The sequence below is a fragment of the Scatophagus argus genome, chromosome 14 (assembly GCF_020382885.2).
Source record: "Scatophagus argus isolate fScaArg1 chromosome 14, fScaArg1.pri, whole genome shotgun sequence".
Lineage (NCBI taxonomy): Eukaryota > Metazoa > Chordata > Actinopteri > Scatophagidae > Scatophagus > Scatophagus argus.
In genome coordinates this window covers 14188635-14205151 of record NC_058506.1, presented here as the reverse complement: position 1 = coordinate 14205151, position 16517 = coordinate 14188635, and the positions used below count along the sequence as shown (strand labels likewise).

The window sequence follows — 16517 nt, the reverse complement described above, 5'->3', positions numbered from 1 at the left end:
GGTAAGTTAAATATAGTTTTGATAGCTAAACATGCAATAAGCCATCATGCAGAATTTCAGTTTATTCGTCTGAATATGGATGGGGCATGAGGGGGAGTAGTTTATCATGAACAAAATAGATTAACAAAAAATGACAGAAGCCACTAGAAGCTCACATTGGAATTACTTTGAGACTTGCCGTACAGAGATGCGTTTAAAACACACACTAAACTAGTTTCTCCAAGCTAAGGACTCAGTCAGCTGGTCTATCTCCTCTCTGCTCTTGATGCATCAGGTGCTTCTTCATGCTTGCAGCCCAGCCAGTATTTGGCAATGGATCGTGGGTAAGGAGGGTTGGCAGAGTCCACACGTTTTGTCTGCAGATCCACTCTGTAGTATTTATCTGCCACGACGAAAAGAAAAGAAGCATATAAATAAAAACAGTGAAAGGGAGAAGGTTAAAGAGAATCGTTTACATTCTTGTAATTGCTTTAACTTGAATTTTGCCTCAGGACAGCCCCATATTCATACCTTTCTTGAAAAAGTACACATTTTGAACAGGGGTGCTTTTGTGCGTCTGTGTGGTGCTCTCATCGGTGTTGTCTCTGTAGTCATAGTCAAACCAGTCACCGTAACCCCACAAATCATCAAACAACACATGGCGATTCATCCTTCTTCGTTGTGTACGTTTCTTGCTGGGCTTCTTCCTCCGACCGCTCCTCCTCTTTGTTAACGGAGAAGATGTGGGCTTGGGACTGAGGTAGACTCGTCCCACCATGGCAGCATCTACTGGGGGCCTGATGCCCTGCCAGTCCCTACTGGTGAAACGGAGGCCTGTGTGGTGACTGCTGACTGAATGAGGAGTAAAAATGAGAGTTGATTAGATACACACACACACACACACACACACACACATAGAAAAAGAAAAGAAAATACAAAAAACACGGCTGAGCCTTACAGGAGCTTCCAAAGAGCTCTGTGAAGAGGTCCTCCCATGTCGGATCGCAGAAGAGGTCCGTGTATTGCGTGAAAAGAAGAGACGGGGAGGACGTACTCATGAGGACACACTCCTCATGGGAAGGCTGATGTTTGAATTCATACTGGTAATAATTGTCCCCTGAAGACAGGAACAAACACATGACAGACAATTTTTTTTCTTCCCGCTGCATCTATGCCCTGTGCCAAAACTCCTCATATAATAATAAAGCTTTAGTCAGTATAAAATGATAAAACAAGGAAATGCCACTTTACAGCACAGGCTTCCTGAAATAATGAGTTGTACTGAGTAATACCACAGTATATAAAGAAAAAAGTAAATATATATATATATAAAAAGAATCCTGCATTCAAAAATCCCATGACAGTGTGGGCACTGGGAGCTTAAAAATACTGAACGCATCCCTACAAAAATACCTTTGAAAAAGTAGGCTTTCTCTTTGCCACGGTGACTCGGTGCTGGTATGGCAAACGCGGCATCAACAGCATCTGGTATGCCATCAAAGCCGACTGATATGTCTCGAGGATAGTCCACATCCAAGACATCACCTTCAAACCTCCAGTACTGGTTCCCCTGTGGCAAAAGAAACAGCATCAAATGCATGTCCATTATAAACAATGACTAAATTCCAACCTGATTCATAAAAGGGAACAACACTAGAATAACACATTTAAAATAAATGTTATCCCATGATGAGGCCAGACACTGTTTGTGAATACCTGATGTGATACGATGTGTGGTACTTTTTGTATTAACTTGGGTTCCTATATAAAGAAAGGTCAGATCCACCTATAGCTTCATAAATAAACACTCACTGTTCCCAGAGTCAAGAGAGACAGAAGCTTTTACCTTAAAGATGTAGGATTTTCCCTGGCAGTTGATGCGTGTGAATGCAGCGTCGATGGGCCCAGAGATTCCCCACACATCCTGAATGAGTTTGGGGTAACCAGGAAGTATGGACTTGTCATCCAACTCAAAGAAGTATTCACCTAGAGGAAAGAGCAGGCTTTGAATCAGTGTTGTTCATTTCAATTAAGCTGAAAAAGTATCAAAACTGATTAACAATTTAAAATATCAAATACAACTAGTGTTAGGTCTAGAGGGAGGCAGGGACTACACTGTACATACACTTATGGGACAGGGAAAACTTACCTCTAAATGCATATATTGATCCATTCTTCAGCTGCAGAAAAGCATCAAACGGTCGACCACTGCAGGCCGCTGCGTCAGGGTCCACAGGTGGCTTAGTCCCTGGTGCGGTGGTGGGCGGAGGAGAGGCAGGGGTGGTTGGTACTTCTGCGTTGAAAGTGGGTACTGAGGCTGTAGCGCTCTCATTAGGAGCCATCACGTCATCTCCGTCCTCGAAGGTGTCGCCGCGCACAGCTGAGGCCAGAAAGTTTCATCACATGAGGAAAAGCCAAGAACTTTATTCGCTGAAATGCAAAAAGTTTATTCAGGGAAAAGAAAATGCTCTGCTGCCCTACTGACTTTTTTTAGGGCATATGGTTTCGAAGTCCTCACAGCAGCTTCCATAGTACACACACTTGGAGTCACACTGACATTTGCTCCGCGGGCTGAAGGAGCCGCAGCGACCCACGCAGGACTCTGTGGAAATGCAGTTTGTTTGTTTGTTTGTTTGTTTCAGTGCGAAATGACTCAATCTCAGGCTTCACCATTTGGTAACTAGTGATGGAATAAGTATCCAGATATTTTACTATAATTATCAGCAAAATGTACTTGAAGTAGGAAAAGTTAAAGCATTCCTTCTACAGAAATGTAATATTATAATAATGTGATTTTAAAATTACTGATGCTGATTTAGCAGTGAGGTCTATAAGGAGTGTTTTACTGTTGTTGTTTGTAGTTAGGACGTATAGTTTTAGTCTAGCTGTTCCCAACCTACTTTTCATTAATCTTTCTTTCATCTGTGAATTTTTTTTTTAAATTAACGAATTCATCCAGAGTGTTGGATTTTCTGAGTTTATCTTATTTTTCTTTTATCATTTCATTGAAATAGTTGAAATAGTAACTTTAAGATGACAAGTGCAGTGTAGTGCAGACAAAAGGTACAATACTTCTCTCAAATGTGGTGGTGTATCAGTTATGTAAAATGCAAATACTACAATAGTACAAGCACCTCAGAATTCTACAGTAGTGCAGTACTTGAGTAACGAGGGTCAGTATAATGCCAAAAACTTACTATATGTCTCAATGCATAATGTTTTTGTGTGTGCATTTAATGCGTATGTGCGTCTTTGTGAGCTGCTTTCACTGTGTATTAAAAGCACCTGAAAAGGATTCTAAAAAGCTGTGATTTTTTCCATTAGGAATAAATACAAAATACACATTGTTTTTCTTATTTTCAGCTACAGCACATAAATGAACAGGAGAATACTTGATTAATTACTTTAAAAGTAACACATCTCACAGTGAGTGTACAACAAATGATGAATATTGTATATTAATGGTACACTTAATACGTCGAAAATTGAATTCCTGGAAAACGTACCTTCTGCAGAAAAGGTTTTGTCCAGCAGGAGGATGAGGCCCAGCAGAATCACTGCTGGCTTCATGTCTTCTTATGGGAAATATCCCACTTTGAGATGAGAAACTAAAAACGTGTGATTTTAATTCAGAGGGAAACTGTGCACCTTTCTGCCTGTTCACACTAGTGAACTGTAGTCAGACGAGTTCGAGCTGAGTGCCCCACTTTGGGGTGCAGCTTTTGTGTACAGATGATCAATAGATGTTTTTCAGAAGCTGTTGACCCCCCAGGCGTCTGTGTTCCTGATTGGTCAACACTCGGCTGTGATAATCATTAAACTGAGGCTGATGATCTCTGTCCTGTCTGTCCAAAAAACATCAGCCCAATCTCCCACTCGTCTGGAAGATTTAACACCCAGCATCAGATTGCTGCTTATTTCACTTTCACAGCTGATGAGAATAAATCTTGCACTGACAGTCTGTTTAACTCAGGGTTGCCCAAAATGGGGTCTGCAGGTCAAAGCTGCAAACCAGACTGGAAACAACAAAAGTGTTTTTGTTAAGTCGACACGCACTGTAATTTGTAACTTTTGGCTGATTGACTATCTGAGATCAAACATTGTGTAATCAGGCCAGTCTCTTTCCGCTATTGATCACTGGTGAAAAAAAAAACTGTTAAGCAAACACTTCTCCCAAATGTAGCTCTGATAACCACGATGTAATATTTTTTTAAAGAAGAGGTGCAACAAGAGAACAGCAGGATATATCGAAAATCTGTGAAGTAACCGCATCTTGATTTTGAAGCAATCGTCTGTTAATGATCAGGTTCAGCACCACAGTGTGACAGGAGAATCAAAGACCTGGACATCACCAGCGGAAACCTGCGGACAGACTAAAGTGATGTTATTTCTTCCTCATCACTTGGTTAAATATTGAAAGGTCTTGTTTGTTTGTTGTCGCTGAAACAAAATGCCAAAGAGCAGGGGTATTTTGTTGGCTTTCCTCGAGGCTTGAAGCATGTCAGGAATTCCTGTGTTGAAATTGCATTTGTCCGTTGTGAAGTGCGGTCAGTGAAAGCTCCACATAAAACTGGTAACCTCTTGTAACCTGCAGTCTTTATAGAGCAGGTGGACTTTTGTTCTGAGTGCGGTTTGTATCAGTTGGGTTGTTGCCTTATCTCTAATAGCTGTCAATGAATAAGGAAATGTCTCTTTTTTATTGTCTTTTTTTTCATTATTTATTAAAAATGGAAATAGAGTCATTTCCTATTTGATTTTATCCTGGTAATAATATTTTAGATGTTCATATAGAGGATGAAATGTGTGTGTGTGTGTGTGTGTGTTGGGGGGGGGTCCTGTTTTTAATAGTGACAAATGAAAAATTGTGAATAATTAAAATAATGTTAGCTATCAAAAGTTGACCTGGAAGCATTTATTGTACATGGTTGTCGACTGATTTGCTTCATACTGCCAGTGATCTTAACAGGATGCATTCATTCATTTATCAGACTGACCAACTGTATCAGAGTTCAGTCCTGACAGAAGTGCTCACTTGTGACACAAAGGGCCTATAATTTAAATTCTGAATAACAGTGGCTCAGTGGCAAGTGCACGTAATCATACATCATTCATGAGAGAAATATTAATCACATACTTAACTTGAAATTGAATTATGGTAAAACTACTTTGAAGATGATGCAAAAAATTTAAATAATTGTCATTTAGGAAACTGGCTTTCATACAACACACATTTAAGGTAAGTTAAGGTAAAGTTAGATAAAGAGTTAACTTGACTTGATGCGTCATCATCTCAGTGCTTCCACTCTGTGCAATGACAATAAAGTTGAATCTATAGTCTAATATAACGAGTGATGAATTATTACACTGTGTGACAAATGAAATCTCGTTGACTGACAAATAAAGGTTTTATGTGCATCTTCTTCTCTTATATGAGCTTAAGACGTAAGATAAGACGTTTTAAACCAGCTAAAATATACTGACCTGTATGTCAAACATTAATCCAGTCAGTGAACATGTCAGAAGCTCCTTTTAATGACCAATAGGAGGGCGGCTTTTAGGACACAAAATTCCCTAAATCTTTTCATTACAGATGGTCCATTGTGACAACATCAGTCAGCACTTTGTGTGGCTCAGTTTTATTCTTAAATCTGAAGGATAAAAACAAAAGTTAATATATTCTGTTTGATAATAACGTGTTTGCTTTTAATTTTTTTCTTGAGTTTTTCTTATATTTCAGTTCTCTCACCTGTGGTAGTTACATCTACACTTAGTCAGCCTGTGCTTTACAAATAACATTGATAATAGTTTTCCACAATGTGTGTCAGTGTAATAAAAAAATGACATAAGCGGTAGCGGTAAGTCCTTGTGTTCAGACTAATAAGGAAAAGATGAATTACGTATCAGAAAGGACATCAGTAAAGTTCAAACCGATTGATAAATCACTTCTGAGGCCTAAACGTAATATTTTGAAAAAATATAACATTGATATTTAGTTGATTTATTTTCTAAAGAAAAGTGATGTGTGAGCCAGTAACTTGTACACGGAAATAATAATAGTTTTTATAACTTAATTGAAGCTATTCCCAACCTTGTCTCACAAATATAGGTTGTTCCTTTAGAAACAATAAAGAGTTCTCAACAGTTTCTCTCTGTGTTGTGTAAGATCATAAAATGCGGTCATAAATTTATTAAGAAGAGTTTAGGATAAGACATTTTGATCTTCACTGGATAACAGACTTATTAGTCTTCAATATCAATCAGCACTTTAGTGAGTAACCAACTCTTAAAGCTAAAATCCACAATGTTAAAAATGTTAAGAATTTAGATTGCTGATATGTGAGTCAATCTGAGTGGCTTACAGCTAACCCAACTGTGCAAAAGTCCAATAACTCTGTCATGTTTTCATGTTAGTCACGTAGACTACCCTAACTGAGGCGCATTTAAACAGAAATAAAAAGCAAAAACATATTTAGTTTAATGATTTAATTGACAGACAAACCAAAGGATACTGGACTAGCATGTTAGCAAACATGCAGGCCTAAATGAGGAAGACGTTAGAGATTATTTCACTGTAGTTACGTTCACGTAAGGCAGATTTTTAAAATGTTTTTAAACTTTGGTTTTGACAGATTTTGTTGCTGTCGACAGAGCCAGAGGGCTGGCTGTTTCCAGTCTCTGTGTGTATCAGACTTTTTCTTTAAAGTAAGACAGTGTCATCATAACGCTGAAAATGTGGCACAGTAGCACAAATAGAGAAGAATAATCAAATCAGCTAACCGTCTTAGTTGTATCAGTTTTCCAGCAGTATAGTTCACCAACATTTTTTCCACCACAAACCTCATACTGTGCAGCACATTGCTCTACCTACGATACTGACATCGCTTTTGTCCCCCAACTCCTACTGTTTCTTGTTGGAAGTCATGTCTCTTCAAACAAGTTATAAATAAACTTGCAATTGTAAAGCTTTTGACAGATTGCATAACGCGAGATAGCCCAGCTAGCACAGCACCTGACCTTTGGTTACACATGACAGTGGAGCTCTCCATTAGATCATAAATCTGTCTATTGTTTGATGATCTTTCCCTTCTTCTGTCAGTCCCTCCTCCATCTCCTCCTACCTTTACTGTCAGCTTCATCTCTTTCCCAATAGCTTCATTAGCCTCTCTGTCAAAGATTATGTTGAGTTAATGTTTGATATGCAACAAGAGATAGAAAGTAGTATAGTAAGAGTAGGCTCCAGTTGGATTAATCTCAGTACCTCAGTGGTCCTCCGTGGAGCACATCATTTCACTTCAGCTTTACCGTTAGCCTAACTGACCTCAGTGGGTAGCTTAATTTTTAATTTCTTGATTCTATCTTTTCTCCACACCAACCAGTTGGTGTTATCTTTGTCAGCTATCTGCAGAGTTACCTGAGAGAATTATGTCTAGGTTTTCAGCTATAGCCCGCAGTGTCTGCAAGTGGCTGTGGTACCACAGAAACTACATCATCATCGTTGTCACTCCACTTGCACTGCTTCCCCTGCCACTCATATACCCTACATCGGTGAGTGTGTGTGTGTGTGCGAGAGAGAGAGAGTGCATGCATGGAGGTTACCTTGTAATTAACTATGGGGTTTTAATTTGTGTTTGTCTTGATTTAAAAAACACAAAGTATTTTCTTGAACTGTTGTGGGTTTGACTGTGGCTAAATGTACTTGTTTCCTATCTGTGCCCCCTTTTTTTCTGCTTCTGTCCTATTTCAACGTGCAGTAAAAGTCACAGATATCGTGAAATAGCTGTTATGCCTTGCTAATATTTTCCTGTTTATTAATGCTCAGTGATGATTGCAACAGACATGTGGTTTCACTCGCACATCAAAGATTTGTCCTGAGATACTTTGAAAACAATCTGTACAATTAATCTGCTAACTTGCCTCTCAAATGGTCATTTTATACTGGAACAGGTAAATAATCAATAGGGGCTGACGATTTCAGGTGGTAACACTAATAATCTGTCTCTACAAATACCATCAAACACAACTGTGCTTGTGTCAGCAGATCAATTGGCAAAGTGAAGCAAATGCCACGCTGGGGGAGCATTTGGTGTTGTGTCAGATCGTGTTTTTACAAAAAACTTGGACAACATCTCAGAATGAAAGGGAAATCTAACTGTTACACTGATGCACACTGTTATAAATCTATAATTATATCTGAGTGAAAGTGGATTTAATGTAAAAAAACAAAAAACAAAAACATGTAGCACTAAAGTGTTTCAATCTATCATTGACATCAACCTTCAAACATGACAAAAATCTCCAAAAGTCTCAAACAAACCATGTGACTCTACTAAGCTACTTGTTATGTGTTTAAATGCTGCAACTGGACAAGTTTATTCATCAACATGTTGATTTGTTCATCATGAGGTTATGAGTTTTGGACTGGCTGCCTTTTAGATTTCAAATGGTCCAACAATACAATGCATGCCAAGTCATTTTTGCAATGAGTGGTATTTTTCATTGCAGCATAGTTTAAACTATAAGATGCTATAGCATGTATGCATATCTGGTTTGTTTAATCTGTACAAAAACTGGACAAAAAGATTCTTGTTGTGGCTGAGAGCAGTGACCTCCTGGAGTCTTGTCATTATAGCCAACTGCTGTCAAACCATACAAATGAATGTTGATATTTTCACTTTGGATTGACCAAACAAGACACAAGGTGTTAATTAGTGAATGTGTTTCTTAAAATGCCACTCTTATTCAAATTGCATGAACTGCTGAGCTGAGCAAGGCCTCATCTGTGCAGCAGTGGAAAGTCTCGTGTCAGGTAGTTTAAACAGTCCTTGTGAAAAGAGGATCATAAAAACTTATCTTATGAGACAAGAGCATGAAAAACTATTTTATGATCAAGGCTCACCGCTGTCTCTGTGTATAAATGGCTTATTGCCTTTTAAATTGTCACTGGAGATAAGATAGAGAACATGAAAGTAAGTGTATCTATCTCTGCTTCCATGTGTGTCTTGCCAAACTCTGATTTCTTTAAAGCTGGGCCACTGTGTAAAATGTAAATAAAACAAAATGCAATCATTTGCAGATCTTTTTCAACCTTTATTCAATTGAATATGTACCCAAACAGGATATTTAATGTTCAAATTGGTAAAATTGATTTTTGTAAGTATACATTAAATCTGAATTTGATGTAGTTTCAGAGTATTTAAAAAGTTTTGAAAATGAAATTCTTAACCATTTTGCTTGATATACTGCTTCAGATGCTCCATAATCTGAGGTTTTTCTTTGTCACATTTTTCACTTCATGAATGCCAGGTCAGTTTAATACCTGCACTCTTTTACTCTGAAGCCATACTTTTGTAAATCATGCAGAAAGTGGCCCGGCATTGTCTTGCTGGAATAAACAGGGATGACTCTGAAAAAGACGTCACCTTGCTGGCAGCGTGTTGCTCCAACACCTTTGTGGTCCATTTAGCATTAAAAGTCCCTTTACAACTTATAAAATGAGCGCTAACTTGCCCTCATACAAACTTTATGCTGGTAACAGTCCAGATGTTCCTTTTCCTCTTAAGTATGGAGGACACAATGTCCATGATTTCCAGGCTCGGGCTCAGAGAAGGTGAAGGTGATTCTGGTTGTTGCTGATATATGACTTTGGCTTTGCATGGTAGAACCTTAACTTCCATTTGGTTTTCAAAAATGTGAGCCTGTGTAGTAATATTATTTGTTAAGGGACAGGTGAGCTGATTTTAGATTGTGGTTGATTACAAAATATATTGCCCCATATATTGCCCCATCCCAATGCATGTCAGGGATTGTATTTCAGATGTAAAATGACAAAATGTTGCGCTGACGATGGAATGCTTGTTACTTCTCATTTAGAAATTTAAACACTTGTTTATGTGTGTGTCTTTACAGGAAGCAAAATGTGGTTATGCTATCATCATCATGGCTCTGTACTGGTGTACAGAGTGCATACCTCTGGCTGTGACCGCACTTATGCCAGTCATCCTCTTCCCTATGATGGGCATCATGAAGGCAGAAAAGGTGCCGTGCTTGTTTATGCTTTTGTGCTTCATTATGTACCAACTTATACGCATCTGTATATATCTGTACACATTTATTGATACCTGTAGGAAACACTGCTGCTTGTGATTATGAAGGTCTTCAACAGTTTGATATGGCTAAGGTTTTGTTCTAATTCTCCACTCAGAGGGAATGTGATAGCCATTAATATGTCATCTTTGAGATTTTACAGCAATTCCAGTTGCCTTGTCTCACGACAACCGCATATTTGTCTTTGCTCAGCTCTCAAGACAATTCAGAGGTCAGGATCAGCTAGAGAAAACCTTGAAGGACATGAGGAGAACAGAAGCAAATAGATTACAATTGAACAAGATGTTTGCTTTGTCTTAATTGATGGAACACAGTGATCTGACCTTTCAGTCTGTCTCTACAGATACGGACATGCTGATCCCAGTGTTTTACATTTATGGCTCATAAAAATTGGATTGGATGATACATTACCTCTGTATAGGGCCACAGGTTACTGCAGCAGTTCAAATAACTTGCTATGCATAAATTTCTGATTCTTATACCAATGATGATGATGTTTGTGTGAACTGTTTCAGGTCAGTATTGAGTATCTGAAAGACACCAACATGCTGTTCATTGGTGGACTGTTTGTGGCCATCGCCGTGGAGTACTGGAACCTTCACAAACGCATCGCTCTCCGAGTACTGCTGCTGGTTGGTGTCCGTCCTTCGCTGTAAGAAAGCCTCACCTATGTACACTACTGTAGACAGTAAAAACAAAGCTGGGACCAGAAGGTCAATAGTCTTGGAAAACGTGGTAACATAAAACTTGTCTTCTCATAATAAACCACACCCAAATGGTACTACACACTTTAGATATAAATACTAAGAAATATATTATTGCCGTGGTTTTCTTTGATTAGGATCTGATTACCTCTACTGTTCTGCTGATGATCACTAGCTTCACACTCACTTCTCTACCCTCTCACGCAGGTTACTGATGGGATTCATGATTGTCTCGTCCTTCCTGTCCATGTGGATCAGCAACACGGCCACCACAGCCATGATGCTGCCCATTGCCAGTGCCGTCCTGCAGCAGCTGAAAGCCACAGAGATCCAAGCCGAGATGCGAGATTCCCAGAATGCAGCCCAGGACAACCATGCATTTGAGCTTGAGATCAAACACACTAAACAGGAAATGACAATCGAGAAACAGCAAGACGTGGACAAAGAGTGTGAGTATAAAAATGTTAAGTATGCAGATGGTTTAGAGATCTTCTTGACGGTAACCTGTCCAATAACTTGAACTTGCTGAACATTTCGGGCTCCAGATAAACAAGAGGGGAATACAGATTCACTGCCAGAGTCCAGGAAAAATGCAATGGAGGAAAAGTATGACCTCCTGACCAAAGGACTGAGTCTGAGTGTGTGTTACTCTGCCAGCATTGGCGGCACGGCCACGCTCACCGGCACAACCCCTAACCTCATCCTTAAGGGCCAAGTTGACCAGTAAGGCATTAACCATCACAGAACAGTATTATTCCACATCCTTGATCTTCTTTTCCTTTTCTCATCTCTCCTGTTTTTTGTTTTGTCTTTTATGAAGGCTCTTCCCTGGAAATGGTGGTGTGATCAACTTTGCCAGCTGGTTCGGCTTTGCTTTTCCCAACATGTTGATCATGCTCGTATTGACTTGGTTCTGGCTTCAGTTTATGTTCCTGGGCTTCAAGTAAGGCAAATCCAGCCTAGTATAGTCAGTTATAAATGTTTCAAACAATAAAACTGTCCCATTTACATCATGTGCTATTTTGCCATGCAATTCTTTTTAGGGCAAAGAAATGCTAAACACCCTTATCTAAAAGCATGTTATTTTACCATCCCTTACATCAAGATGTTAGGTGTTTTAAAACCTCTACCCTAACCCTGACGCAGTTGGATAAATGGACTCTTTAAAGGTGGAACTACGTTTATGACACACCTTACAAAATTCTTCAACTTTTGGTACATATGCTTATTTGCTTCCTGGCAGAGTTAGATGAGAAAATACATTAAATATGAAGCTACAACAGCAGTGTAGATTAGCACAAAGACTGGAAACATCCAGCTGTATAAAAGGTCAGTTACACAGGCAGCCGGTAATCTGTGACAGATTTCATTATGATGCTTAGTTATGCTCATCACCTTTTATTAATTTTCAGTCATGAGGTCCAAACCTGCTATTTCATAATGACAACACTGTGGAGAAATCCATGCTTTGACCAATCTTAATGTTTATCCACAAACTTAGTCTCTGCTTAGAAATCTTCAGACATTTCCTTGATTTGTCAAACAATCTACAGCATCTTTGCACTTTTCTCCTCAGTTTGAAGCAGTCATTTGGCTGTGGCGTGAAAACCAGCAAAGATAAGGACGCGTACAGAGTGATGAGGGAGGAGTACAGGAAGTTGGGGAAGATGAAGTTTGCAGAGGTGGCGGTGCTCGTCATCTTCATTCTGCTGGTGCTCCTGTGGTTCACCAGGGAGCCAGGCTTCATAGACGGCTGGGCAACAGTCCTCTTTAATAAGGAAGGAACGTGAGTATTTCAGTTTCTTTCCTTTTTTTTGGTGTGACTTTAAAGGTAAAATTTGGAGGGTAAGACTTCAAAACATTCAAAAAAATCTTCATGGCCAACTGAGCTAATGATAGCTATGGCTACAGCCAGAGACAACAACAAACAGCAAAGTGAGCAGCAGTTGTTGGTTACCCTGTTGAAATGCTGGCCCCTGTATTTTCTGAGCAAATTATAAGCTTCTCTTTTAAAAAATAATTGTAGTGATATTGTATAATTTTATTAGTTGTGCATAAAACCTATTGAAACGCCTAAAACAGTAGTGTAAGTAGTGAGAGATGGACTAATGTGTTGCTGTTCTTAGCCCCATGGTTCACATATGTTTATACTGTGACAATGCTGTAAAACAGAGCAGGAAATCTGGCAGCAATAAATTTAAATGTTAAATGATATTATTTTGTTTATTTTAATTTAGTTTATTTTATTTTGTGTCCCTCAGGTTTGTGTCTGATGGAACCGTTGCCATATTTGTGTCAATGCTCTTCTTTGTCATCCCCTCCCGGCTGCCCTCATTTAGAAGCTACGGTTATGATGAATCAGGTGAAATGCTGATTTTAACTCCATTAATCACCTTTACAGAGAAAAATACCTAATAAGACAACGCATTAACGATGTTCATATGACCAAAATTTCAGCTCATCTGATCACTGCATGTTGATTATCCAGATATGAAACTGCTCTGTTAAACATACTGTTACATGTTCACATTTCATCTGGGTCTCACAGGTAAGAAAGTGAAAGCTCCCAAAACTCTGCTGAACTGGAAGACTGTTCACGAGCGAATGCCCTGGAACATCGTCCTTCTGCTGGGGGGAGGCTACGCTCTGGCTACCGGCAGTGAGGTAAACACCTATGACCACTGTGTTTGCTCCTCTTAAGATTTCCATCCATCCATTTTCTACACTGCTTATCTGTCCCTCTAAAGATTTCATGTCACAAATTAAGTGTCATTACAGTGACGTTAGGTTGTAGCCAATATGTATATGAAAACCAAGATGTCACAGCTTGTTTCCACTGCACCCAATGGCCCAAGAAATCACTGAGATATTTCACTGGATAAGTGACCCATGGTGGTGCCAAATGAGGAGTCAGATGATCACCACAATCTAGAAGTCATACATAAATGTCTGCAGTACAATTTTATGACAATCCGTCTAATAGTTATAAAAATACCTAAGTCCAGACCAAGTTGGTGAACAACAATACACTCCTTTCTCAACATTTCTGCTTGAAATATTTGTTTACAGGTGTCGGGTCTATCCAAGTGGTTGGGAGACATTCTCGCACCTCTGCAGAAAATTCCCCCTTTTGCCATCTCATTGCTGCTGAGCCTGCTGGTGGCGACATTCACTGAGTGCTCCAGCAACACAGCCACCACCACCCTGTTCCTGCCCATACTGGCCTCGATGGTAAACAGAACTCTGGTGTCCACGTGCGCACACAAGGTGTTAACCTGCACCTTCTAATTAACTGTGTTGTGCTGGTGTGTTTCTTAGGCCACAACTATTAAGATACACCCACTGTATGTGATGCTGCCCTGCACCATCGCTGCCTCTCTGGCCTTCATGCTGCCTGTGGCCACACCACCCAATGCCATCGCCTTTTCATTTGGAAAGCTCAAAGTCATCGACATGGTAAGATTCATACACGTGTGCAGTCCATTACACGCAGTCTAAGTTGCATGTATCACTAATGTGAGGCCATCATGACCCTGATTCTAAGGTAATAGTTAAAATCTTGCGTCTTTGTTGAGGTAAAAGGCATAAATTGTAGACACAGGACAATGACTGACTATAACTGAAGAGTTTTTCAGTCAAACGTTTTGGGGTAATGAAATGGGGCTTTGTTTTTTGTTTGGGGGTGGGGGGGGGGGGTGGGGGTCTTGTCCCCATAAACTTCAACACTCCTGAGTTATTTGGAGCCAGCAGTCATGAAGTGCTTAATGGCTTCAGTGCTGGTTTACAGTGGCAGCAGTATATAACAACAATTTATAATGATATCAATTAAATTAATGCAACCTGAACCCTGACAAATGTCAGAATATGGGTAGACCAACTAACTGAAAACTATTAATTATTTTGTGATAACTGAAGTTTTTTTTTTAACTATAACTGACACTTGTCCATAATGACATGATCAGTTTCCTACTGTAGCTATCATTACTGATAGTGATAACTCGGGTCTGATGTTGCTGACTGAAACTTATAGGTCAGTATAACCTAAAATCATTGCTTTTTAAATCGTATCATGACCTGCAGAAATCCACAGTGTATACTGATTAGAATGTGACTGTTCCTCCAGGTGAAAACTGGCTTCATCCTGAACATCATTGGGATTTTGAGCGTTAACTTAGGCATCAACACCTGGGGATACGCCATGTTTGACATGGGTACCTTCCCCCTGTGGGCCAACGCTACAAATGTCCAACCTTGAGTTATGTGGTGGACAAACAGAAATGGAGAAAGGGAATGACACTGACTTGTTAATATTATTTTATAAGCTCCTGAAAGCTTGTCTTCAGATCTTATAATTTCTCTGTAACATAGCCTAAAATATTCACAACAAAATAAGCATTCACACACTGATGGCAGAAAGCTACCACGTAGGGTAATGGCCTGACCATTGGTAGCACTTTGGGGCTCAGTGTCTTACTCGAAGATGCTTCACATGTGGACAGGAAGAGATGAGGATTGAAACGCCAATCTGTGATTAATGATGGAAGATCTGCTCAGTACTTCCTCATGTCATTCCAGCGAGAGAACAAACCAATGATGATGTCTTTATTGGAAAAAACCTGAGGTCATTTCCTTGCACAGATTTCCCTGGATGTGATGTTAACACATTAGTCTATTTATGACGCAACAATGCAGTACACTGTGTGTTTGAGTGATGATTACAGTAATGTGACTATTCTTGATGTTATGTTAGCAGTGTAAATGTGAATCAGCTAAAACAGAGTTAATTGTAACAGTTAACTTATTACTGTGGTGTTTTTTTTCGGAGTCTTTTTTGTTGCATGTTTCGCTTTTTTATCAGTCATATTTTTACCATTTTACAAACACTTAATTTATATTTCTTATCTTGTAATTTGTAAATGTCTGGCAGACTTTAGGTGATTATTTGCATGCCTTCAAAATACAAGAACACAAGTTGTTTTGTGTTCTTGACCAGAGAAGAACAATACCAGCCAAATAACTGTACAGTGAATACAAACTACAGCTAAGCATTGCATAAAGACCCGAAAGCTCACTAATTAATATTTTATATCCTGTTTGTTTAATCAGTACAAAAACATAATGACAAATTAGCAGTGATTTAAGTCTTGTTGCAGTCCTGTTAAATTATTTTACATTTGGTTTTAACAAGATATAACATATTAATTAATGAGCATTAGAGATGCTGATAAGCTAATGTTTCACCTTCAGACAGAGATGTGTTCTTTATGCTAAGCTAACCATCTCCTAGTGCCAACTAAATTGAATGTTCTCATGTAACACTGAACAAGAAAGCAAGCATATTTCCTCAGATCCACTCCAGTAGTTGTGAGGACATGTGCACAAGGTGCAGGTGACATGAAAAACATTCTTCAGCACTGAGGAAGACAAAACGTGGCGCACAAATCTTTAGCAGGAGGGTGTTACTTATATTGTGTACAATGAGAACCAATAACAAGGTTGGTTAAAGGATAACTTCGAGATAAGAAGCTGCCAACAGGATACAACTGTAGCGGAGGTCAGTTTCTCCTGTAGCTATTGCAGTGAATGTAATAAACTGAAAATGCAGAAGAGACAGAAGAGAAGAGAAGAACGTCTCAGCAACATGACATGTTTATGTACAAGAGCTGTTTGCAGAATAAAACATCATCATTTGAACAAAGCGTGTACTCTCTCTTTGACAGTCAAGACACT

The 16517-nt window shown here is 39.2% G+C and overlaps 2 protein-coding genes across 2 annotated transcripts; one reads left to right on the top strand and one right to left on the bottom strand.

The window, feature by feature from the left end:
- Window positions 1-47: 47 nt before the first annotated feature.
- Window positions 48-3709, bottom strand: vtnb (vitronectin b). The gene is made up of 8 exons (XM_046411617.1): window positions 3486-3709; window positions 2465-2581; window positions 2129-2359; window positions 1826-1965; window positions 1393-1549; window positions 938-1096; window positions 511-831; window positions 48-382 (listed from the first exon to the last, which is right to left on the bottom strand). The coding sequence occupies exons 1-8, from the start codon at window positions 3547-3549 to the stop codon at window positions 246-248; spliced, it is 1326 nt and encodes a 441-aa protein (XP_046267573.1). The 5' UTR covers window positions 3550-3709; the 3' UTR covers window positions 48-245.
- A 3454-nt stretch (window positions 3710-7163) lies between these two features.
- On the top strand, window positions 7164-16477 carry slc13a2 (solute carrier family 13 member 2). The gene is made up of 12 exons (XM_046411123.1): window positions 7164-7524; window positions 9886-10014; window positions 10599-10735; window positions 10995-11236; window positions 11333-11510; window positions 11608-11730; window positions 12364-12573; window positions 13049-13149; window positions 13336-13451; window positions 13857-14018; window positions 14106-14243; window positions 14911-16477. Exons 1-12 carry the CDS (start codon window positions 7402-7404, stop codon window positions 15040-15042), a joined length of 1791 nt encoding a protein of 596 aa, XP_046267079.1. The 5' UTR covers window positions 7164-7401; the 3' UTR covers window positions 15043-16477.
- The last annotated feature ends 40 nt before the right edge of the window (window positions 16478-16517 follow it).